Source organism: Oryctolagus cuniculus, chromosome 1 (genome assembly GCF_964237555.1).
Source record: "Oryctolagus cuniculus chromosome 1, mOryCun1.1, whole genome shotgun sequence".
Classification (NCBI taxonomy): Eukaryota; Metazoa; Chordata; class Mammalia; order Lagomorpha; family Leporidae; genus Oryctolagus; species Oryctolagus cuniculus.
In genome coordinates this window covers 234782840-234806866 of record NC_091432.1, presented here as the reverse complement: position 1 = coordinate 234806866, position 24027 = coordinate 234782840, and the positions used below count along the sequence as shown (strand labels likewise).

Below are 24027 nucleotides of genomic sequence, written 5' to 3'. Positions count from 1 at the left end.
AAAATTACTCACTTATTTGTTTTCATTTTGTTTGAAAGGCAGAGACATAGAGTGACAGAGTGAATCCACTGACGCACTCGGCCTGGCCTGGGCCAAGCCTAACCAGGAGCCTGGGACTCCATCCGGGTCTCCCGAGCAGGTGGCGGGGACCCACCTCAGCAGGGAGCTGGAATCAGAACCCAGACCCTGACGTGGAATGCGGGTGCCTGCTGCCGTCCTGTGTCTGAGCTGTACCAAGCGCCCACCCTCTCCACGACCTTCTGAGGTGCACGCACACACCCCAGAAGTTTTAGAAACATCCACTGAGATGCACGTAAGGTGTCTTCAGGGATTGGGGACAACTTCACGTTCCTCAGTAGGGGACGGTGGGAGAGGAATCCATGGGGTAGACACTGGGCCCAGGGTTGAAACGAGGGCTGTACTTCTATCTCCATGAATTTGGAGCCGGCACTGTGGTGTAGCGGGTAAAGCCACCGCCTGCAGTGCCGGCATCCCACACGGCACCAATTCGAGTCCCGGCTGCTCCACTTCCGACCCAGCTCTCTGCTATGGCCTGGGAAAGCAGTGAAGATGCCCCAAGTCCTTGGGCTCCTGCACCCACATGGGAGACCTGGAAGAAGCTCCTGGCTTCGGATTGGCTCAGCTCCAGCCATTGCAGCCAACTGGGGAGTGAACCAGCGGATGGAAGACCCCCCCCCCCCGCCTCTGCCTCTGCTTCTCTGTAACTCTGCCTTTCAAATAAACAAATAAAATATATTTTTTTAAAATTTTTGACAGGCAGACTGGACAGTGAGAGAGACAGAGAGAAAGGTCTTCCTTTTGCCGTTGGTTCACCCTCCAATGGCCACTGCTACTGGGCCGCTGCGGCCGGCACACCACGCTGATCCGATGGCAGGAGCCAGGTGCTTCTCCTGGTCTCCCATGGGGTGCAGGGCCCAAGCACTTGGGCCATCCTCCACTGCACTCCCTGACCACAGCAGAGAGCTGGCCTGGAAGAGGGGCAACCGGGACAGAATCCAGCGCCCCGACCGGGACTAGAACCCGGTGTGCCAGCGCTGCAAGGTGGAGGATTAGCCTGTTGAGCCACGGCGCTGGCCCCAAATAAAATATTTTTTTAAAAAAAGTAACCACATTATCATGAAGAGCAAAATTATATTAAAAAAAATCTCCATGAGCTAAAATAACGTAGAAGCGAAGACTCAGCTCCCAAGCACTCAACAGTCCTGCATGGGTTGGGCCGGGTGCTGGGGGGGCGGGGGCAGACGCGGAGCCGACATTGAGGGAAGTCCCACTCCAGGCCTGTCTGCACGAACACATATACATCTTGCAACCAGAAAAAAAAAAAAAAAAAAAACCTGACGGGTGCAGGGATTCCCACACCACTTGGGACCCCGCATCCTGCCTTATTGGGCTGCCTGGCTTTCAAGTCCAGGCTCCACTTCTGGTCCCGCTTTCTGCTGATGCGCACACCGAGAGGCAGCAGGTGACGGCTCAAGCACTCAAGGGCCTGCTCCCTGCACTGAGCCCTGGCTCCTGGCATCGGCTCAGCCCTGCCCCAGATGGTGCAGGCACCTGGGGAGTGAATCAGCTGATGGAAGAGCTCTTTCTCTCTTTGAAATAAAATAAAAATAAATAAACAAAGCCTTTTTAAAAACAAGAAAACTTGTAGAAGTTTTCATCATGTATAAGCATGATGTCATTACAGGAAAAATCTAGACCATGTGAAACAAGTCCCTGTGTGTCTCCGGCACGTGTGCAAATCCACTTGCCCCTGGGGAGACACTGGAAGTTCCCAGAAGCCTTTGCTGCTTTTCAATATGAGCACGCCAGGAGGGGATGTCAGGGAGGGAGACTCCGGGTGAGGGAGGAGGGCAGAGGGGCTGGAGCCCACAGCCTGCACCCCTACACACACACACACACACACACACACACGCACCCCCTCGCGGCTGTTGCACGGTTTCATTCATTGGAGTCCCGTGGACTTTCCGAACCGCCTCCCCTGTGAGCGCCTCCTGCTTCCCCGGGCTTCCCCTCGCTGCTGTACCTAAGACAACCCCAAGGCCTGGCGGTGCGACATGGGCAGCCCCCCTCGCTGGGTCGCTGAGCCCTTGGCTGCGCTCGGCGGCCGGAGGGCGAGTGGAACATTGCTTCGGTATTCCTTCAGCGTGAGGCCTCTGCCACAGGCTGGGGCTCCGTACGGGGGAAGGCGAGGGTTTTCCCTTGAGCCTCCTCCCCAGGGTCAGGCCTTGCTGGTAGAAGCAGTGTGTGTGCGTGCGCACATGTGTGTGTGAGCAGGGCCAGGGAAACCTAACTCCTTGTTGTGTGTGTTAACAGGCCGGGCAGTTTTTCCATGGGGCCTGTGAGAGTCCAGGCCTCTGACCCAATCCCACGGCCAACCGTGGCTAAGTTGGTCCTGTCTTTAAAAACAATTATTTCTGGCCAGCGCTGCGGCTCACTAGGCTAATCCTCTGCCTTGCAGCGCCGGCACACCAGTTCTAGTCCCGATTGGGGCACCGGATTCTGTCCCGGTTGCCCCTCTTCCAGGCCAGCTCTCTGCTGTGGCCAGGGAGTGCAGTGGAGGATGGCCCAGGTGCTTGGGCCCTGCACCCCATGGGAGACCAGGAGAAGCACCTGGCTCCTGGCTCCTGCCATCGGATCGGCGCGGTGTGCCGGCTGCAGTGCGCCGGCCGCGGCGGCCACTGGAGGGTGAACCAACGGCAAAGGAAGACTTTTCTCTCTGTCTCTCTCTCTCACTGTCCACTCTGCCTGTCAAAAACAAAACAAAACAAAACAAAACAAACAAACAAAAAACAATTATTTCTTTGAAAAGGAGAGAGAGACATCTTCCACCTGCTGATTCATCCCCAAATGCCTGCAACAGCCAGGCCAGGGTCAGGTTGAAGCAGGAGAGGGAACTCCACCCAGATCTCCCACACGCATGGCGAGGACCCAAGCGCTTGAGCCGCCCCTTCTGCCTCCCCAGGGCTGGAAGCTGGAAGCAGCAGAGCCAGGGCTGGAAGCCAGGCACTGATTTGGAATGCCGGTGCTCCGAGGGGTGTCTTATCCACTGTGCCTGGTCCCCTCTCATTAGCCTCACGAGGGCCCAGCAGCACCCCTGTGCCACGGGCAGGCGACCCAGAAGGCAAAGGAAAGATTTGAGAAAAAAAATAGCCAGATTCGTATTTTTAAAAGAAAGGGAGAAATCTGACAAAGAGCTAGGGGAAAAAAAAAAGGAAGAAGAAGGAGGAAAGAAATGACAGCCATAGGGATTTCAGTGTAGGTTTTTTGAAAAGTGACAAGCGCGCAGGTGACTGGAGGGAGATTCCGCGGGAGGCTGAGAGGCCGTCTGCTCTAATGAGACACCCTTGAACATTATGGATCAGTCCCAGGTCAGCAATTTCCGTCAAGTCCAGGGCGGCTGGAGGTCAAAGGCCCCAGCAGAACACAGACCCGCACGAGGCGTCCCCGAGAATCGGCCCGGCCCCGCGCTCCGGGGGCGACAGGCTCAAGTTTAAGTCATTAACGAGGGCAGCGAGCTGTCCGGAGACAGCTGGTCCCTTAAGTTGTTATCCTGCCACTGGCTCTCATTTCTCTGCGGTTCAAAAACAGACGGACCAAGGACAAGAGCCTGACCCGCCCTGCCGCTGGGCTCTCAAGGAGCATCTAAGCGCCTCCCCACGACGTGGCTGCTGCCTTTTTTTTTTTTTTTTTAATAATTAACTTATTTGAAAGGCAGAGTTACAGAGAGGCAGAGGCAGAGGGAGAGAGAGGTCTTCCATCTACTGGTTCACTCTCCAAATGGCTGCAACGGCCAGAGCTGGGCTGATCTGAAGCCAGGAGCCAGGAGCTTCTTCAGTGTCTCCTACGTGGGTGCAGGGGCCCAAGGAATTAGGCCATCTTCCACTGTTTTCCCAGGCACATTAGCAGGAATGCTGGATGGGAAGTGGAGCAGCGGGGACACATATGGGATGCCGGCATTGCAAGTGGTGGCTTTACCCGCTGAGCCACAGCGCCAGCCCCGGAACCTGGCCCAGGGCAGGTGGATGGGGAGGAGCAAGGTGCTCTGAGGGCAGGCAGGGGCAGGGCTGCTGGAGGCCAGTCCAGAGAGACCCTGCCCCGCACAGCCAGCACAGGGGTCCGGGTCTGAGCTTGCTGGCTGTGGGGCCGTGGGAGTGACTCTGGCAGAAGGAGGGCTGGCCCGTCAAGGCCCTGAAAAGGAGAAGGGATTTGCTGCTTCCAGAAGCCATGCAGAGAGCCCTAGCTATTGGACCAGTCACGGCGGCAGAGGGGAATTCCGGGGTCACACCCACTGAGGCCCCGGGCAGGCCCACCTCTGAGTAGCAGCGAGCAAGAGTCGGAATGGGTCACGGGCACTGAACACAGACAGGGGGTCCCCTGCACTGGCTACCTCCTGAAAATGCCCACAACAGCCAGGACTGGATCAGGCTAAGGCCAGGAGCCAGGAACTCCACCCGGGCCTCCCCCGTGGGTAGCAGGAACCCAAGAACTCGAGCCCTCACCTGCTGCCTTCATTAGCAGGAAGGTGGGGCTGGGAGTGGAGCCAGGACGCGAACCCAGGCGCTCTGACACGGGTCGTGGACACCCAAGGGGCGTTTTGACCACTGTAAAATTCCTGCACTCCGCCCCCACTTTCTGCAAAGTATCACTTGGAGTAGAAAGACTTTTAATTTTGATGAAGTCCAGTTTACCCAGTTTTCTGTAATGGACAATATTTATTTTCTTTATATAAATATTTTTTAAAAATATTATTATTTATTTGAAAGGCAGAGAGACAGAGAGAGAAAGACAACAAGAGACAGATATCTCTCAACTGCTGGTTCACTCACCAAATGGCCACAACAGCTGCTGGGGCTGGGCCAGGCTGCAGCCAGGAGCCCAGAACTCCATCCAGGTCTCCCATGTGGGTGGCAGGGACCCGAGGACTTAAGCTATCGCCTGCTGCCTCCCAAGGTGTGCGACTAGCAGGAAGCTAAATTGGGAGTAGAGCCAGGACTTGCACCCACTCTGATGCCCCAAGCGATGTCTTAACTGCGGTGCCAAACACCCACCCTTGTAAATATCACCCTAATGTAGCCTCAGAAAGTAAAGCACTCTAGGAATACTCAACGATTCACTTCAACCGCCTCTTTAATGGCAGGGGAGTGAGCAGGTGCTCTATTGATAGCCTGGTGGTGGCCGATGGCCAATTCTATCAGGGAATGTTCCAAGGCTGCATCTGGGCTCTTGAGAACTGTGCAGTGATTGATTAGCAAGGTCTGCTGTGGCACCAGAATGAGAGTTGGGTCGTGTTTTTGTTCTAAGAGATCCAAACAGGGGCTCCCGGGAGAGCAACAGTGAACACAGACTCAGAGCCTCAGGGAGAGGACGTCCACGTGTTCCTCCGCCTCTGCCTCTTCCGTCAGCCCCAGGCCACCTGCACCTGTGGCTGGTGGGGTGAGGGCAGGACACAGACGCTGAAAGCCAAGGGACAAGTGGCCAGCGGGGACGGGGAAGGCTTGGAGCTCAGGAGCATGGCTGCGAGGACAAGACAAGAGTAACGAACGCCTCCCATGGTCGCCCCAGAGGGGAAGATGCCCGCGCTGTTTGTAATGGTCTTACTTTTTAAGACCTTCCCACGGCCCTGGTGACGAAAGACGGAGGCCCCGATGAAGTCTGGAGGTGGCCCCCGGCTGTCCCCAGCATCGAGTCTGGCTCTGATCATCTTTTTGCCCAGCGAGCGTCCCTGCCGGGCTGTGGCCCAACCACCTCTGGGAGTTGACTGCCCTTGGGCGGCACGGGGCTTTCTCCCGTGTCCCACCATGGCTCCCCTGGGAGGTCAGAGGCCCGCCAAACGTCCGTCACCTGCATCTTGCAACCATGGCTTGTCTGAAAGTCTCGGCTGCGGAACGTCCCGCTGGAGGCTGTTGGGCAGGGGTCAAACAGGACGCAGGGGGCGAAAGAGCCCGGGCCGCCCCCAGCTCCACCTGGGAGCCCCCGTCTCTCGTTCTCTCCCACACAGACACACACGTGTGCATACACATACACACACACACGCACACACGCACACCCCAGGATGCAAATGATAACCACCGAGCCATCACTTGTGAAACTTGACAGAAAATAATGAGAAACACTAAATCTTTTATAAGGTCAACACTCGCCTTAGCCAAGCAGCTGTCAAACAAGAAAAGAATTTAGCGCCGGAGCCACGCGACTTCCATCGGCTCATTAAACCCAACAGGGCCCGGGCCTGGCGTGGCGGCGGAGGCGCGGGCCCTTCCGTTTTGTGTCAGTAATTTGTGGCGGAGGAGGCGAGAAAAAGCAGCCGGCGCCAAAGGGGCCTGGGGGATGGCTGGGGAATCGTTAGCGCGCCGGGAGCGGCCTGGCTCCTAATTGGAAGCATTGGGCATTATCAACAGAGGATTTGCCTCAGTTCCCTGACAGCTCCCGGGCCCAAAATGATCGCCCACTTGTCAGTGTAAAAGACCATTAAAAACAAACCATTTTGATTTAATTGGAGGCGGTGCACTGTGGGGCCAGGTGAGGAGGCCGTCAGCCGCTCACCCCAGCCGCCGCCTCGGTCTCGTCTCTCTGTCTCCCCCCGCCCCAGCCCTGCTCCCCACCCCCGGTGTGACGGGGCCAGGGGTACAGGAGCCTGTGTGTTTTCCAGACTTTGCATCTTTCAAAAACTGTCTGAGAGAGGAGTGAACAGGGAGCCGGGGCCGACTTCACAGCCGTGCTGGGGTCTGTGTTCAGAGCTGAGCTGCCAGGAAAGGCGGGGGAGGGGTCCCCCTCTTCTTCCCAGAGCTCAGATCACGGCGTCTGGGTGCCTCTGACCTTCTGAGAGGGTGTCCTGAGGCGCCTGGATGCAGGGGTCTCAGCAGGGGGGTGGGATATCCCGGCGGGGGTGCCCCCAATTCCACCCCACTTAGAACATCAGGACGTAGAAGGTCATGGTGGGAGGGTGGGACTTCCTGTCTTTGACACTCAGTGACAGCTAAGGAGTCGGTGGAGAAGTGTTGATAGAGGGGACCTGAGCTGGTGTCCAGCAGTGTCCCCTGCTGCAGGCCACAGCGCCGCTGAGGCCGGCTAGAGTCTTGCAGCCGTGACTCCGTGAGGAGCAGCCACGTTGGGTAAACGTTAGCACAGCTGCTCAGGGGTTCCCCCAGCCGGGCAGGTGCCCCCCGACGTGCGAGCGAGCGAGCATCCATCAGCGCGAGAGGCAGAGCCCAGACGCCCCGATGCCAGGGCCCGCATGCTGTGCACGTTGGTTCTGGGCACCGCGCGCGCTGTGGGCACTTGATAAATATTAATCGGCACTTGCCAGAGCGCGTGGAGGTCTATATATTTGTATATTAATCTCGCTCCCGGCTCACAAAGCGGGAATCTCGTTTGCTGTTCACTGCTTCCCTGACAACACGTGTAGGCCCACACGGCGCTGGAGGGGCGTGTTAGGGAGAGCCGGGGGACGCACACCTGCCCGTGCCTTCACACACCTCCCCGGCGCACGCTGATGAAGGATCAGGCTGGGAGGAGCCCCCCACCCCCACCCCAGCCCTGATGAACGTCAGACTCCGCAGCTCCAAGTGTTGCTGCTGAACTGGAGCAATGGGGATTCCCTAATTACTTTCTCTGGAAATTTACCTGACAGAGCTTCCTCAGGTAGCACAAGGCGGTTAGCCAGGCTCCGGGATCCTCGGCTGACAGTCTTTGATTCTGTGCTCGCCTACAAATTAAGTCCTTTGCCGTGCTGTTCACACAGGGCCCGTCGGTACCTGTTTGCCTGTTCCTGGAGACTGCAGGACGACTTTGGTGCAGGTGCCAGGGAAGCCGAGGACGCGCAGAGCCCACGGGGTCGGGTCCTCTGCCGGGGAGTCTGCTCCCCCTTCCTTCCTGGCGATCACGGGCAGGAAGAATTCCTTCTGGGACCTTTTAGGACGGAACGACCCTTCCGCGGTTGCCAAGGCTGACGTGGCCAAGTCGCGAGCGGGAATGTCAGGGTTACCTGTCCTCAGCCAGACAACGAGGATGTTCACATCATGTCTTGTCCTGGATTCCTCCGAATGTGTTGGGGTAACTCCGCTATTCCTCAACCAGCTTGGCTGATGAACAGACAGATGCGCAGATGGATGGAGGGCGGGTGGACAGACGGGCAGAGGGACGGGTGGATGATGATAGACAGGTGGATGGATGAGTGGATGGGTGGTTGGACGGATGAACAGTGAGCTGGAAGGATGGGTGGATAGGTGGGCGGATGTATGCACAGATAGGGCTGGAGGGATTGGGAGCCTGGGATAAGACCCTCGGAGATGCGTCTGGGAGTCCAAGCCCCTGAAGAGCCTCTTCATCCGTGCTGCCCGGTCCCTTCTCTAAGAGGAAGAGGCGACGCATTTCCTTCAATATTTGCAGCCTGACTTCTTCCAAGCAGCCCGAGGCCGCCCAGGGATTGCACGTGGCGTGAACCATCTGTAAGGCTGTGCAAAGCGGAGCCTGGAGAGGAAGGGGGCAGACTCCGGGGCCGCAGAGGGGAGTAGAGCCCACCTGCTGCTCAGCCGGCCACATACACAGGAGGAGCGCATGCCATCCCGGATAGCACGTCTTTGCCGCGGTAGAAGAGATGGCGGTAGCGATTTGCTGGCTGCCCCGGGTGTCCCAACTGTGAGTGCGAAACAGGTCGATGTACAACCTTTTCCTGACACGGCCTTCTGGCAGGAAACCCCCACGTAGCTTCTCTTAGTAAAGGATTCACCTAGCGTCAACGACCATCTTCAGCCTGTCACTCAAACACACGTGCGAATGTGGTGCAAACAGACACATCTCCCCCGGCCATGGGTGAGGGCGGAGCCTGCAGCACTGGTGTCAGGGCGGCACCACGGGGCAGGGTTCCTATCACGAAGTCTGCCCCAAGGAGCGGTCTGGGACTCTGGGCATCTGTCAAGAAGCAGCGTCTGACTCCGGGCGTCCCCAGGGCTGTCCTGTAGACGGGGAGGTGGCCTTTCATGCCTCAGCACTCCAGAAGCAAGAAACACAACCAGGAGGGCCGGTGGGAGGGGGCAGATTCTGAGTGAACTTGAGAAAAGACGTCGCTGTGGATGGGACGGGGCCTCCCCCACCCCTCCCCAGCACAGATATTGAAGCCCTGCCCCCCAGTGTGAGGGTACAGGAGGCGGGGCCCTTGGGAACGACACAGGGGAGGTCACAGGGGTGGAGACCCCATCAGGGGTTTGTGCCTCCAGAAGAAGAGAAAGCAGAGAAGCCGCGCCCGTATGACCACCTGGCCACGCTGGGCTGGGGCCTCCTCCAGGCTCTAGCGCCATCCCCAGTCCTTAGGGACGACGAACAGACAGAGCCAGGTGCTATTTCCTCTGAATTTTTTAAAAGATATTTGTTTATTTGTTTGAAAGACAGAGTTAGAGAGAGAGAGAGAGAGAGAGAGAGAGAGAGAGATCTTCCATTTGCTGATTCACTCCCCAAATGCCTGCAACAGCCAGGGTAGGACCAGGCCGAAGCCAGGAGCCAGGAGTTTCCTCTAGGTAGCCCGAGCACTTCACCCGCATAGTTGCCCCTGGTCCTCCCCGGCAGGATCCACGGTAGGCAGGTGGGACCTGCGGGCACAGACTCAACCCTCCCTGCGCCTCTCACTACTTTCTTTTCTTAGAGAGGCAGAGAAAGAGACAGAGAAAATGCCCATCTGCTTGTTCACTCCCTAAACACCCACACCAGCCAGGGCTGAGCCCTCCAGCCAAGAGCTGAGAGGTCCACCGGGTCTCCCTCTCTGGGGTTAAGGACCCAAGGACTTGAGCCATCACCTGCTGCCTCCTGGGGTGCACACTAGCAGGAAGCTGGAGTGTGGAGTGGAGCTGGGACTTGAACCTGGGCACTCTGATATGGGATGCGGCGTCTTAACCCCTAGGCTACACCCCCTTCCCTGCCTCCTGCTGGGATACAGCAAAGCCTGAATACATGAACTTCAGTCTCTTTCTTCTCTAGTCCTGGGGCAAAACCAGAATTTATTATTATTTTTAAAGATTTATTTATTTATTTGAAAGTCAGAGTAACACCAAGAGAGAAGGAGAGGCGGGAGGTGGGTCTTCCATCCTCTGGTTCCCTCCCCAGTTGGCCACAACAGCCGGAGCTGGGCCAATCTGAAGCCAGGAGCCAGGAGCTTCCTCTGTGTCTCCCATGTGGGTGCAGGGGCCCAGGAACTTGGGCCATCTTCTACTGCTTTCTCAGGCCACAGCAGAGAGCTGGATCAGAAGTGGAGCAGCCGGGACTCGAACCAGTGTCCATACGGGATGCCGGCACTGCAGGCGGTGGCTTTACCTACTATGCCACAGCACCAGTCCCCCTCCCTCCCAACCACAATTTAAAAGACGCTCGGGGGTTTTTCCAGCTCTGAAAGCTTTTAGGGCAGTGGGAAGTGTGGTTAATGCAAAGGCTTAATCAGCCAGTCACAACCCTCTGGACACTCATCAAGGCCCCACTCCTGGCCGCCCCTCACTTCCCCTCAGGCTCCTGCCATTAACCCCCCTGCCCCCAGCCTCTGTGGCAGGTGCTCCGTCCTTATCCGCTCTTGCAGGTCTGGAGACCTGGGGCTGGACAGACACTTGTTCGCCGTTGACCTTGGGCCTCGTCGCCGTCACTCGGGGTTACTGAGAGCAGTGGCACGAAATGGGAAGATTCCCCAGAGACCCAGAGCGGCCCCTAAGAAGGCCCTGGTGTGGAGCAGCTGCTGGGGTCCTTGCTGCCGTCCGGGGACTTCATCTTTAGAACCACGTCTTCCCTTGGCACCTGTAGCCCCTGGACTTGGGTCAAACTGCCCAGCTGTGTTTGCTCTGCTCCAGGGTCCCTCACCCTGGGGCTGCTGGAGGATAGGAAGGGCCGGGACTGGAGGAACTTCCCTCCGTGCTCCTCCCCGGTGCTGCTCCCTGGCGCGGTGCACTTTGCTTGTTGCGTGCAGCCTTTGGTTCTTGTCCCCTGGCACTGGCCAGACTTCAGCTGGGTGCACCTGCGCTGACCCCATGGTGGTTACCCCCTAGAACCTACCGCTGCCCACGGCTCAGGCAGCTTCATAACCATGTTGGTGACAGGACTGACTAGCAGGATGGAGGAACTGGAGGGCGACGTGGAGGAAGTCATCCAAGAGGTGGCAGGTGCCTTAACCCCTCCCCCAAGGACTGTGGGGTTCTCCTTAAGCCCATAGAAGGCGTAGGCTCTTGGAGAGGAGCTAGAAACTGGAAGAAGTCAGGGATCCTGAAGCCTACTGAGCTCCCCATGAGGCTCTCACTACCCCCAGAGATGAGAAATGAGGGGCCAGTGCTGTGGTGAAGCAGGTAAAGCCGCCGTCTATAGTGCCAGCATCCCATAAGGGCGCTGGTTCGAGTCCTGGCTGCTTCACTTCCAATCCAGCTCTCTGCTGTGCCCTGGGAAAGCAGTAGAAGATGGTTCAAGTGCTTGGGTCCCTGCACCCGTGTGGGAGACCCAGAAGAAGCTCCTGGCTCCTGGCTTCAGATCAGATCGGCACAGCTCCGGCCCTTGCAATCAACTAGGGAGTGAATCAGTGGGCGGAAGATCTCTCTCTCTGCCTATTCTTCCGTGTGTAACTCTGACTTTCAAATGAATAAATAAATCTTAAAAAAAATGAGTGCCAGGGGCTGGCATTGTGGCACAGTGGGATAAGCGACCGCCTGCAATGCTGGCATCCCAAATGGGCACCGGTTGGAGTCCCAGTTGCTCCACTTCCAATCTGCCTGGAATAGAAGCGGAGGATGGTGGAGGTACTTGGGCCCCTGCACCCACATGGGAGGTCTGGATGAAGCTCCCGGGTCCTGGCTTTGGCCTGGCCCAGTATTTCCTCATCCAGTGCGGGGGATGCGCCCTCTGGGTCTGACTGGGAACTCCTGGGAAGCGGAAGGGTTAGGGCCTGGGCGTCCCGGGCACAGGCCTGGGCCTGTCAGAGGCGCCAGGCTAGACCTCTCTGCTGCCCCAGGAACCTGCCTGTGCCCCACTTATCCTGCGCCGTGCACTGCCCGCACCCTCCTCCCCACCCCCGGCCGGCAGCTCTGGCCATTTGAGCAGCAATGTCACATCTTGAGCAGGCGCCCACGAACTCCTAGCTCTGAGCTGCCGGGTGATGTCAGACCAATTAAGCGGCCGCTTTTACCCACCCCTTGGGCCAGGCACCTCCCCGGCATGTGGAGGGGTTTGTGGTGGGGGCAGCGTCTGTATGTAGGGAGGAAATGTCGGCTGACTCATGCCTCCCGTCACTGTCTCCGCGTGTGACACATCTCGTTCCCACACTCGGTGCCCTACGCAGTGACACAGGACAAGACGTATTCCGAGGCGACGGAAGACAGGGTTCTTAAAATACATCCGCAGCGCAGAGACCCCGGGAGGGGCAGCCGGTCGGGCACCTGTCCTTCCTTGGACTGGACATCGCGACTGTGGGACTGCACGGGCCTCGGTGGAGATGGTCCGTCCTTTTTTATTTTTTTTCCTTTGATAGCCATGCAAGGCCCCCGGGGTGGACGGGCTAGGAGCCCGCTGCGGGGTTTAACTGAGAGTTAAGTTCCCAGCCAGCAATGATTTGTAAGACAGCTTAAAGGTGGGGAAGAAAATCCTTTTCTTACAGCTGCATCTCTGGGTGTCGCCGCTTGGATGACTCTGACGCCTCCCCCGCCCGCCCGCCCGCCGCCCGTCTTCTGTTCCTGTTAGGGAGCCGGGGGCCCAGGAGACCCGAGGCAGGGTTAGTCTTCCACAAAGACAGGGATCTGATCCCCTGATCCCCGCGCTCGGAGCACAAGAGCTTGTAAATCAAACCGTTAGCTTAATAGCTTGGGCCATTATTCTAAAGCAGTGGGGCTGAAACCCAAAGCCAGATGAAAATATATTCATTTGTTCATACGTTAGTGACTGAACGACTATGTAATGTCGGCAGGGCTGGGCACGACTCGGGGAGAGGCCGAGTGTGCAGGGGCGAGGGGAGGCTGCCAGAAGCCCCGGCAACCCCCTTCGGAAATGGGCGTTGGGTCTACGGCCATAGAGAGAAGATTCTAGAAGCCGGTAGCCCTCACTGCCCCAGCACGGCACCAGCATTGGCTGCTGGATGGGAACCGTACGTGGGGAAGCAGCCCGGACCAGCAGCTTGGGAGTGTTTCCCAAGCCATCGGGAAGAGTGAGGCTCGAAGAGGGGGCTGCACACTGCGGGAAAAGCCAGTCTCCGTCCTTTACAAACCGTAGCCGGCGCTGTGTGCAGTGGGCTATGCCGCCGCCTGCGAGGCCGGCGTCCCATGTGAGCACTGGTTGGAGTCCTGGCTGCTCCACTTCCCACCCGGCTGCCTGCTAATGCGCCTGGGAAAGCAGCAGAGGATGGCCCAAGACCTTGGACCCCTGCACCCATGGGAGACCCAGATGGAGCTCCTACCTCCTGACTTCAGCCTGGCCCAGCCCTGTCTTGTTGCAGCCATTTGTGGGGTAAACCAGCAGATGGAAGATCTCTCTCTCTCTCTCTTCCTGCACTCCCTCCCTCCCTCTCTAACTCTGTCTTTCAAATAAATAAATAAAACTTAAAGAAGAAGAAAAAAAGCACAGTTTTTCAAACAGGGCCTACTTGTTCTGTAAAAGTTGGGCGGCAATGGGGAAATTCAAACAAAGCAGGGAAGAGCACGAGAGAGAGAAAGGGGAACGCATGTTGCACTGTCACCCTCCGTGGACGGCGGGGGTACCAGCTGGGGCCCCTCTCAGGATGTGGGCAGAAGCAGGAACATCCACTCTCAGTGGCTTCCAGTTAGGGGACCAGAGGCAGAGTGGCGCAGGCTGGGCTGCTGCTGAGAGCTGAGGGGGTGGGGGGCACTGCTCACAGCCTCACCCCTCGGGCAGCTGCAGGGGCTGCTGGGCGGAGCCCCGACTTCTGCAGAAAGTCAGTGAGCAGGGTGGGCCCAGAGCAGGCTCGTGTGTAATGGGCTTAGTTAGCACTTGGGGACCATGCCCAGCCTCCCGACTTGGGGTGCTGTCTCCTGACCACTTGAGGCTGTGACCACAGCACACACATGGGCGGAACTAATCCAAACCTGCCTGTCTAGCTGTCCACCTGTGCAACTACCTACCCATCTGTCTGTCTGTCCATCCGTCCATGGCACGCCACGCCAGTGGCCACGGCAGCCCCACGGCAGCAGTAGGAGCCGGAGTCTGCCTCGCCCCATCCTCCCACTCAGCACAGGGCCTGGCTCGGGGAAGGGAGCCGTGAACGAGTGAGCGAGCAGATGAACGGTCCCCATGAATCCTCAGTCATCGCTGGACGGCTCGGCTCCCTGTCAGGGGCGCAGGTAAACGTTGCTTCTCACCAAATCCTCCGGGCGGCCCTGCCAGTGGGCGTCAGAGCCCATTTCATGAAAGAGTGGCCAGGAGGGTCCCCGGGGGTCATTCTTCCACTCAGGGCTGGCATGTGGTGACTTCACACCCGTCCCCGGACGTGGGAGCCCGAGGAAGGGTGTGACCATTCACTCCAGGCTGGGGATCTGTGACACGGGGCACCAGCGGCTCCACTTCCGGTCCAGCCCCCTGCCAATGCGCCTGGGGAAGGCAGCAGACGATCCGCCCACGTGAGAGACCCGGATGGAGGTCCTGGCTCCTGGCTCCTGGCTTCGGCTTGGCCTCGCCCCAGCTGTTGTGGCCATTCGGGGAGCGAGCCAGGGGATGGAAATTCTCTCTCTCTCTCTCTGTAAATCTTTCCAAAAAAAGTGGAAATAAATCTTTAAAAAAAATAAAAGAATCTTACCCCTTGTTTTCCCACAAGGGAACTGAGGCCGGGAGGGCTGGGCCAGAGCTGGGCTGGTGCTAGGCCATGTCGCTGTCCCTGCCGCAGGGCCCAGCTCACTCCTTCTCCCCCTCCCTCCCTCCGGACCTGGCCACCAACTGCTGGTGGCACAGACATCACCGGGCAGCCCACGCCAGGATGTGGCCCCGCCTGCTCTGCTCTCAGCCCCGTGTGGGGCTGGGCCGGGTCCCAGAGGCGAGCGGTGGGATCAGTGGCCCGGCCCGCACAGCGCCGCCCCCGCCTGCTGCTTTTCCGTGTGAAAGGTGTTTAATTATTTCTGACAGAGTTCAGCGTCGACATCTGTTCCTGAGCGGGCAGAGTCCATTTAGGTTATCCATCACCGTGACAGCTCCAACTTTTTTGGAAGCGCTTTTTCCCCTTCGTAATGGGGCCAGCGGCTCAGCAACTACAAGGGGCTCAGACAAAGACCCCCGCCCCTGGGGGATGAGGGGTGAGCTTTGCGCATCGCCAGGGGCAGGGCCCGCCTGGCTGCCTGGTCCGGCTCCAAGGGCCGGACCTGAGTGCCTGAGCACGCAGTGGGAAAGGCTGGGGCCTTCGGTGCGGCTCCAGCCTACACTGGGCGCTCACTCAGCCCACAGATGCTTACCGACCCCCCACTCTGGGCCAGGCACCTGTTGGGCTCCGGGGACGCAGCGGGGGACCCACAGGCATGGCCCTGGGTGGGCTCACATTTTACTGGGAGGTTGAAAAAGCTGCCCAGTTCATTAATTAATTGCAAAGTTAGTGAGTGCCTTGTATGGGGAGAAAGGAGGAGACCTGGATGGGGGGGGGTCCCAGGGGTCCCTGGGCTTAGGAAGCCGCGGACTGGGTCCAGGATCCACTTCTTACAGGGCGAGTCTCCGCCTGTCTGAGCCTCAGCTTTCCCGTCAGCAGAATGGGGACATGGCACGCACAAGATCACGTGTGTCTGTAAGATCACACGTGTCCAGTCCCTGGGCTGTCGCAAGGGCTCGGTGGACACTGGTTTCTGGCAGGGAGGGGGACTGGGCGTGACATCCAGGCAGCAGTGCTCTGGGGTCTAAGGCCACTGATGGGCTGTGTAGGGTGGTGCCCTGCTCTGAGCGCCCTGCACCTGTCCCCGGGTTTCCCGGCCTCAGGGGACGGCTGAGAGGGTGGTCTGGAGCTGCAGCTCCCAGGGCGGGCCGGCCTGGACCTTGCCTGGAGAGGCGAGAGAGAGATGCAGGGTGAGGCTGGGGAGGAAGCAGCCCCTCCCTGCTCTCGCCTGTGCAGTGCGGTGGGGACATTCTGAGCACGAAACGAAGTCGTGTAGGCAAAGATCTTGGAGCGAGCTCGGTGCTGAGTAAAGTGTTACCTGTCCGTGACGGTATTTCGGAACAATCTAGAGACTGGAGGAGCCCCTGGCCCACCTGGTCGGATCCCCTCTTTGGAAAACAGGAACTCATTCACTTATTTCTGCCCTTGAGTTGCAGCCCTGAGCCAGGCACTGTGGAGACCCAGGCACGAGCCAGAAGCCCCCGACACGAAAGCATCCGTGTCACCTGGGGGGAGGGGTTCCCCACTGTGCTGGGGGAGACCACCTGCGCCCCTCTTTGTCCGTATCCTTGGGCTCTTAGGAGATGTGAGCACTGAGTGGGGCCGGCACAGCATCTGGGGGGCATCTCGTGTCCACAGAGCCACAGCTCCCTGTCCCTCGGCCCCGGGCAGCATCCCCCCGGGTGCCCGTGCCCCCACGGGTGTCCAGGAACATCAGGGGAAAGCAGGAAGGGGGAACGGCGCAGGCGAGGGCTGGGACTCCGCAGCGGTGTGGAGGGAGATGTGTCTCAGAGGGCGGGAGATTGTGAGAGACAGAGGACAGAGCCAATGGAGCAGCAGCAGGGGTGACTCCTGCCACCTCCTGAGCCAGCCCGGGCAGGTTCTCCCCCGGCATTTGCCGTGAGCGTGAGCAAGGTGCAGCGGCCGGGGCTGACGGGCGGCGGGGCGCATGGTCGCTGACACGTGCTGATGTGGGCCGCTGGTGCAGGACAGGAGCGGCGGGGCCGGCTGCTCCCGCGCGAGGCCGGCAGCTTGTTCAAGTGCATTAGGCTCAGGGAGGCAGCGGCCCCTTCATTGTCTAAACCGCAGCTGAACGCAAGCCGGCAGCGGCGGGCAGCAGCCCTGCCTCACGCAGCTGCCTTCCCCCAGCCCCGCGAGTCCCCTGCGGGACTGAAAAGGTTCCTTCTGCCCAGGGCGAGCGGGCGAGCACAGCCTCCCACCCACCATGCCCCGTTTCCCTTCCTCCGCCCCGCGCGTCCAGGCTGGCCCGTTGTTCTGTCCCTGTTGAAAGCTGCCAGCGACAAATCCCCACCTGGGTGCTCTGAGACGGCACGGCCTGGTGGACGCGGCTCGGTTCGGGGTGCGCTCCTGGGAGAACACAGCCGGTTCCCTGGTTCAAGTCCAGTCAAGGTGGGCGTGGCCCCAGGTGGACACATGCTCCTGTCTCCCCAGGGCCACCACCCGGCGTGGGGAGCATGTTCGGCACTAGTGGGCACGGGGCTGCTTAGCCTTCCCAAGTCCCCAGCGCAGGATGCTGACAACGGCGAGCCCACTGTGGAGCGAGATTCGGCGTGCACAGCGCCCGCCCTGGGGGACCCTCCTGCCAGCACAAGGCTCTGCCGCTTCACAGAGCTCACCGTGATCCTGTCTGTACCATGGGCCTGCTGGGGCTGGGAAGCCACTGAGGGGACGTGCATGGGCTCAGCTCCTGGCGCTTCCAGAAAATAGCAGGGGTGGCTGACCCCAGGTGCTGCTGTTGTGGTTATGCCCATCAGCGGCTAGAAGCCCACAGGTTTCCTGGACAGCAGGTAAGCCCGGGCCGGGTGAGCGAGCGCACAGGAGGGGCAGGCAGAGGGCACTACCTTCTGGAAGAGGGGCATGTGCCAGAGGGCGTCCAGCTGCACGGGCGGCTTGTACTTCCTCAGCTGACAGCTCCGGGTCTCGTACAGCTTCCCCAGGATCACCTGCGGGCCAGGACAGGCAAAGGTGGGGCAGCCACCCCGGCGCCGGGAAAGGCCCTGGACGGGGACCTAGGGGCAGGCGGTTGGGATTCTCTCAAGGGTCACCGTCCTCTGGTCCAGCCCTCCTCTGAGGCTGCTTCATGCACTGCACCCTGGCCCTGCTCCTGGTCATAGCTCGGGGGCCAGGGGCGGGGCCAGGGGACGCCCAAGCAGCTCCTGGTCTGTCCTGAGACCAGGCAGAGCTGGCACGGGGCTCCGGGGACTCGCTGGGGTTTGAAGACAGGAGCTGTTCGGTGACAGGAATGGGGGGGGTTGCTACTGCCTCTGGGGAGGGGGTTCTCACCACGGCCTGCCCCTTGGAAATTGAAAGACCCCCTTGGGGGCCAGTGCCGCAGCTCACTAGACTAATCCTCCGCCTGCGGCTCCGGCACCCCAGGTTCTAGTCCCGGTTGGGGCACCAGATTCTGTCCCGGTTGCTCCTATTCCAGGCCAGCTCTCTGCTGTGGCCGGGGAAGGCAGTGGAGGATGGCCCAAGTGCTTGGGCCCTGCTCCCCATGGGAGACCAGGAGGAAGCTCCCGGCTCCTGGCTTCGGATCGGCGTAGCTCCGGCCGTAGTGGCCATTTGAGGGGTGAACCAACGGAAAAAAAAGGAAGACCTTTTTCTCTGTCTCTCTCTCACTGTCTAACTCTGCCTGTCAAAAATAAATAAATAAATAAAAAATAAAAAAGACCTTCTTGGGGACGGGGCCAGGGGCTCTGAGCTCTCTGCAGGTGGCATCTCAGAGGCACCAAGGGAGCCATGGTTCCTCAACCAGTGGAAGCCATGCAGCTGACTCCTGCAGCTCACAGGGTCTGCTGCGGACCGGGCTGTGTCCCCCGCACTCAGGGGCCGCAGCCCCAACCCCGGTGTGACCGTATCGCGAGACAGGGGCTTTAACAAAATCTTTTGTGAAAAACTCATCTGCAAGTTAAAGCATTAGAGAGCAAACTCTCCCATCCTCTGGTTCATTCCCCAAACACCCACAGCAGCTGGGGCTCGGCCAGGGGCCAGGGGCCAGGGGCTGGGGGCCGGGGGCCGGGGGCCAGGGGCCAGGGGCCAGGAGCCCATCCGGGTCTCCCACATGGGTGGCAGGGGCCCAAGGACTTCAGCCGACACCTGCTGCCTCCCAGGGTGCCCATGAGCAAGGAGCTGGAAGGGAGAGCAGAGCTGGAACCCGAGCCTGGGTGCTCTGATACGAGGTGCAGGGGTCCCCAGTGGCATCATAACTGCTGTGCCGCAGTGCCCGCCCCCTGGAATCAGGGCCTCCTGGGAGGCGACCAAGATGACCTAAAGTAATAAGGGTGGGGCCTTAATCCTATGGGACCTGTGCCCTGTGAGAAGTGGCAGAGACCGGAGAACTTTCTCTACCAGGTGAGGACGCCACCTGCCGCCAGCCGGGCAAGGAGCGGCCTCAGCTGAACAAGCGTCTGCCGGAGCCACTGGCCCTGGTCACCGTGACGGCAGCCAGAGCAGACGAAGGCAGGGTCTGCGGCCTCCAGCCCCAGGGTCAGCTGGGGAGGGCCCTGGACGCTGCATTTTCAGGGCACTGCCCCCCCATCTCTGTGTAGAACTGAGCCCTGGGGGGTGCTGCCGCCACGCCCACACTGTGATCCCCCAGGCAGATTTTATTTATTTACTTGGAAGAGTTACAGAGAGGCAAAGACAGAGAGAAGCAGAGGCAGAGAGAGAGAGAGAGAGAGAGAGGTCTTCCATCCGCTGGTTCATTCCCCAATTGGCCGCAACGGCTGGAGTTGTGCTGATCCAAAGCCAGGAGCCAGGAGCTCCTTCCGGGTCTCCCATGTGGGTACAGCGACCCAAGGACTTGGGCCATCTTCTGCTGCTTTCCCAGGCCATAGCAGAGAGCCGGATCAGAAGTGGAGCAGCCAGATCTCGAACTGGCACCCATATAGGATGCGGGCACTGCAGGCGGCGGCTTTACCCCCCACGCCACAGCGCCAGTCCCTGAAGTATTCTCTTCTACCACACATCTTACTCACACGCCCCATCCTCCAAAAAAGTTTATTTATTTGGAAAGCAGGCCGTCAGGGGCCAGCTCCTGGGCTGGTCCTGGCCTTGTGGACATCGGAGGAGTGAACCATGGAGTAAGCGATTTCCATTTCTCTCTCTCTCTCTGTCTCCCAGTAGCTGCCCCAGCCAGGCCTGCCCGTCCCCTCCCCGGCCGCCCAGCCCGCTGGCGCTCAGGGGTGGGGGCCGCCTTTACCTTCTGCTTTTTCTCCAGCTTGATGGCCTTCTGCGTGGCCTTCTGCTCTTGCACCCACAGCTGCTGGTACCGGTGCTGCAGCAGGTCAAAGAAGGGAGTCGACGGCCTGGAGACAGGAAGCCTGGATGGGGCTGGAGGCCAGAGGCACCCTCTCCCCCCAGCTGGCACCCCTGGCTCCCTCCAGGCCACCTGTCTGATTGCCCTACCGTGGCCTTCGCAGCCCCCGACCACCGTGAGAGAGGCAGGGCCCTGAGATGACCCCCTCCCCAAACACCTAGTGCGCCCACGGACTGGGCCTGAGAGGGCGACAGACTCTCGCCCTGACCTGGCCGCAGCCAGGTGCCCGAGCTCCTCCCATCACGCTCAGCCCGCCCAGGCCAGTCTGAGCCAAGAGCCTTGCTGGGTGGACACCCCCGCCCTCCATCTTCAATCCTGACCCACTTCCGCACCCCCACCCTGGAGAGCTGAGTCCCCTGGCTGGCCTGTGGCAAGGATTACCCCTCCCCCACACCACCATACACGGTTCCTGGCATCTCACTTAGCAATTTTCCACCCTCAGACCCTCCCAGCCGGCTCCTTGGCTCTCCAGCCCCACCGTGCTGAATAAAACCTGCCTTTATTGCCACTGGCCTCTCTCACACTGGTCTGGTTCGCTTTGCCTTGCCCCAGCCTCTCTGTGTGCCCCACCTTCGAGGCGCTTTGTTGAACCATTATTGTTCCCATCTCAGAGATGGGCAGGGGTGAGGCCTCAGGGCAGGGGGAGGTGGCCCCTGGAGCCAGACCTACGCAGGCACAAGGCTTTGTGTCCTCAAGTCGAGTCTCTAAACAGGACTGAATACACAGGCCACGTGTGCAACCAGCCCAGGAAGCCCACCCATCAGCCACGGTCCCCAACCCAGGAAGCCCACCCATCAGCCACGGTCCCCAGCCCAGGAAGCCCACACATCAGCCATGGTCCCCAACCCAGGAAGCCCACCTGCTTGGTCAGACCTGCAGGAAATCACATAGCTACCCCCACCGACAATCCAGGGAGCCAAACCACAATCCGGAACAACCCACCTGGGATAGCCAGGACTTGAGTAATAACTGCCAGCTTCCGACTTGGGAGCAAGCAAGGAAAACTGGCTCAAGTCCAGGCTGCCCATTTCCCATCCAGTTCCCTGCCATGGCCTGGGAAAGCAGCAGAAGGTGGCCCACGTGCTTGGGCTCCTGCACCTGGCTCGGAGACCCGGAAGAAGCTCCTGGCTCCTGGCTTCCTTCTGGCTCACCCCCTGCCTTTGTGGCCATTTGGGCAGGGAACCAGTAGATGGAAGATCTCTCTCTCTCTTTCTGTCTCTCCCTCTCTCTGTAACTCTGTCTTTCAAATAAATAAAATAAATCTTTGAAAAAAAAATCATGTGGGCCTCTCAGTGTGATTGTAAAGGTTAGAAGTGACCGTGAGCCAGTGGTGATGGACGCCCGGGGGCCCAGCCCGTGGTCTCAACACCAGTCTCCACTCCCAGGAACTGGGACTCACTGGAGAAATGGCTGACCCCTGTCCTGGGATGTCCCCGTGCCAGAAGCCCCCGGAGGCCACCAGAGCCTGGTGGAGGACATGGGAACAGAACATGGGGACCCATCGGAAGGGGCCAAACACAGGCCATAGGAGCATTAGGAACGAGTGAAATGCACTGAAATGTTGGGGGGGGGTTTACACCATGAGCCTTTGCAGTGCAGATTCGGCACCTGCGGGGGGGGGGGGGCAGCAGCCATGAAATCTTTTTTTTTTTTTTTTTTTTTTTTTTTTAAGATTTCTTTATTTGAAAGGCAGAGTTACAGAGAGGCAGAGAGAGAGAAAGGTCCTCCATCCATTGGTTCACTCCCCAGATGGCCACCTTGGTGCAGGGGCCCAAGCACTTGGGCCATCTTCTCCTGCTTTCCCAGGCCACAGCAGAGAGCTGGATCGGAAGAGGAGCAGCCGGGACTAGAACCGGTGCCATAGCGCCGGCCCCTCGGCCATGAAATCTCACCCTGACAATAAATAACAAGGCATCTCCCGGCCTTTTCTGTACAAATTGCATTTCAGGGTGGCAGGTGGGTGATGAGCAGTTCTGCAGAGAAGAAGAGTCGTGTCGGGGCTCTGGGAGCTGTGGGAGCGCTCGTCTGTGGACACCAGCGTCAGGTGGAAGCGGGCACAGGATGGGTCACTGCCTTAAATGGCCATCACCACCACCATCATCCTTCTTGTACGTGCAACCTTGACCTCACCGAGTGACAAGCAGGCGCTCTGTGGGCAGGGAGCCGGGGAGGCCTGCAGCACCACCTGCCATGGGTGTCTGGGGACAGGTGCAGAGGCAGGGCGCAGCCACCCCACCTCAGTCGCAACGTGAGCCCCCACAGAACTGTAGCCTGGGAAGGCCTAGAGCCGCTGGAAGCCGGAAGAAGCAGGACAGGCCCCTCACCTACGTGGGGCTGTCAGAGGCAGCGTGGCCCTGGCCTCTGGCCTGCAGAACGGGAAGGCAGTGAATCCCTGTTGGGGTGAGCCACGGCTGCCACGAGACTTGTCCCTGGGCTTTGCCCTCCTCGCTGGGAACTGCTGTGCAGGCCAGCAGGGTCCAGAGCAGACCCCACGGCCGGAAAACAGCGTCTCAGACCACCAACGGCAACTCACCATATGCACAGGTCACAGGGCGCTGTCCAAGGTGCCTTTCAGGGGCACCAGAACCCACCCTTGGGGGCTCCAGCCCTGGCCATGACCTCTGCTCCAAAGTCATTCTGAGTGGTTCTGTGACAATGCTGTGCCTGGGAAGAGGACCTGCAGGTTTTGTCATATGCCCCAGGAGAGGCTCAAGACCTTGGGCCGTCTTCCGCTGCTTTCCCAGGTGCATTAGCAGGGAGCTGGATGGGAAGTGGAGCAGCCGGGACTCGAACCTGAGCTCATATGAGATGCTGGTGTTGCAGGTGGTGGCCTGACCTGCTGTACCAGTGCCACCCACTCACAGTAGTCTGAAAATTCTTTGAAATCATCACTGATCCTTAAACACTGGCAAGTTGTACATTTAAAAGTCGACTTTATAGATTGTCTTGATGATTTGCCAGCTCCAACTCTGTGGGTTAGAACTGTGGCAGTAACTGGCTGGAGCCAAGTCTCGGTTGTCCCTTTAGCCCTAATTGTCACCCTTCCCTATTGTCTTTTTTTTTTTTTTAAGATTTATTTATTTATTTGAAAGGCTGAGTCACAGAGAGGCAGAGGCAGAGGGAGAGGGAGAGGGAGAGAGAGAGGTCTTCCATCTGCTGGTTCACTCCCCAAATGGCTGCAATAGCTGGAGCTGTGCTGATCCAAAGCCAGGAGCCAGGAGCTTCTTCCGGGTCTCCCATGTGGGTGCAGGGGCCCAAGGACTTGGGCCATCTTCTACTGCTTTCCCAGGCCATAGCAAAGAGCTGGATCGGAAGTGGAGCAGCCGGGACTTGAACCGGCGCCCATATGGGATGCCAGCGCTTTCAGGCAGCGGCTTTACCTGCTACGCCACAGCGCTGGCCCCTCCCTATTGTCTCTGCACCAGGTTTGCTGCCTGCTGGACCCCAGGCGCAGAAGCAGAGCTGGACTGCAAATACGCCCCCTCCCTTTGCACCTCCAACCCTCCCGTGCTCCTGGTGCAGCCTGCTCCCCCACCCCAGCAGCCCTTTGGGCTGGGATCCATCTGAGCTGGGCTCTGCGGCTTCGAGGCGTCATTTGCGCACCGCGCGGAGGTCTCTTCTCAGCGCAGCCTTTGTGGCATCCACAAGCAGGGCTCTTTGTTTTCCCGCTGCTGTCCCCATCCCGTGGCGACTTTTATTACTTAATTATTACTCACCCCATGCTCCCGAGCAGCCTAATTTATAGCTGTGCTTTCTAATGACACGAGAGACGTAATCTCGAAATATCTACCCCAAGAGGCCGCTCGCTACGGCAAAGCCATTTTCCCAGCAGCGCCCCCTGCATCCATCACCACGACCC

At 59.2% G+C, this 24027-nt stretch overlaps 1 protein-coding gene across 1 annotated transcript in view; it reads right to left on the bottom strand.

Moving 5' to 3' along the window:
- The window catches only part of CFAP77 (cilia and flagella associated protein 77), a 137127-nt gene that overhangs the window by 9291 nt on the left and 103809 nt on the right, over positions 1-24027 (bottom strand). The window contains exons 4-5 of the mRNA XM_070058346.1: positions 20052-20157; positions 17692-17793 (exon numbers count right to left, since the gene is read on the bottom strand). Coding sequence (XP_069914447.1) covers positions 17692-17793; positions 20052-20157 — 208 coding nt within the window. The remainder of the gene's footprint in view (positions 1-17691; positions 17794-20051; positions 20158-24027) is intronic.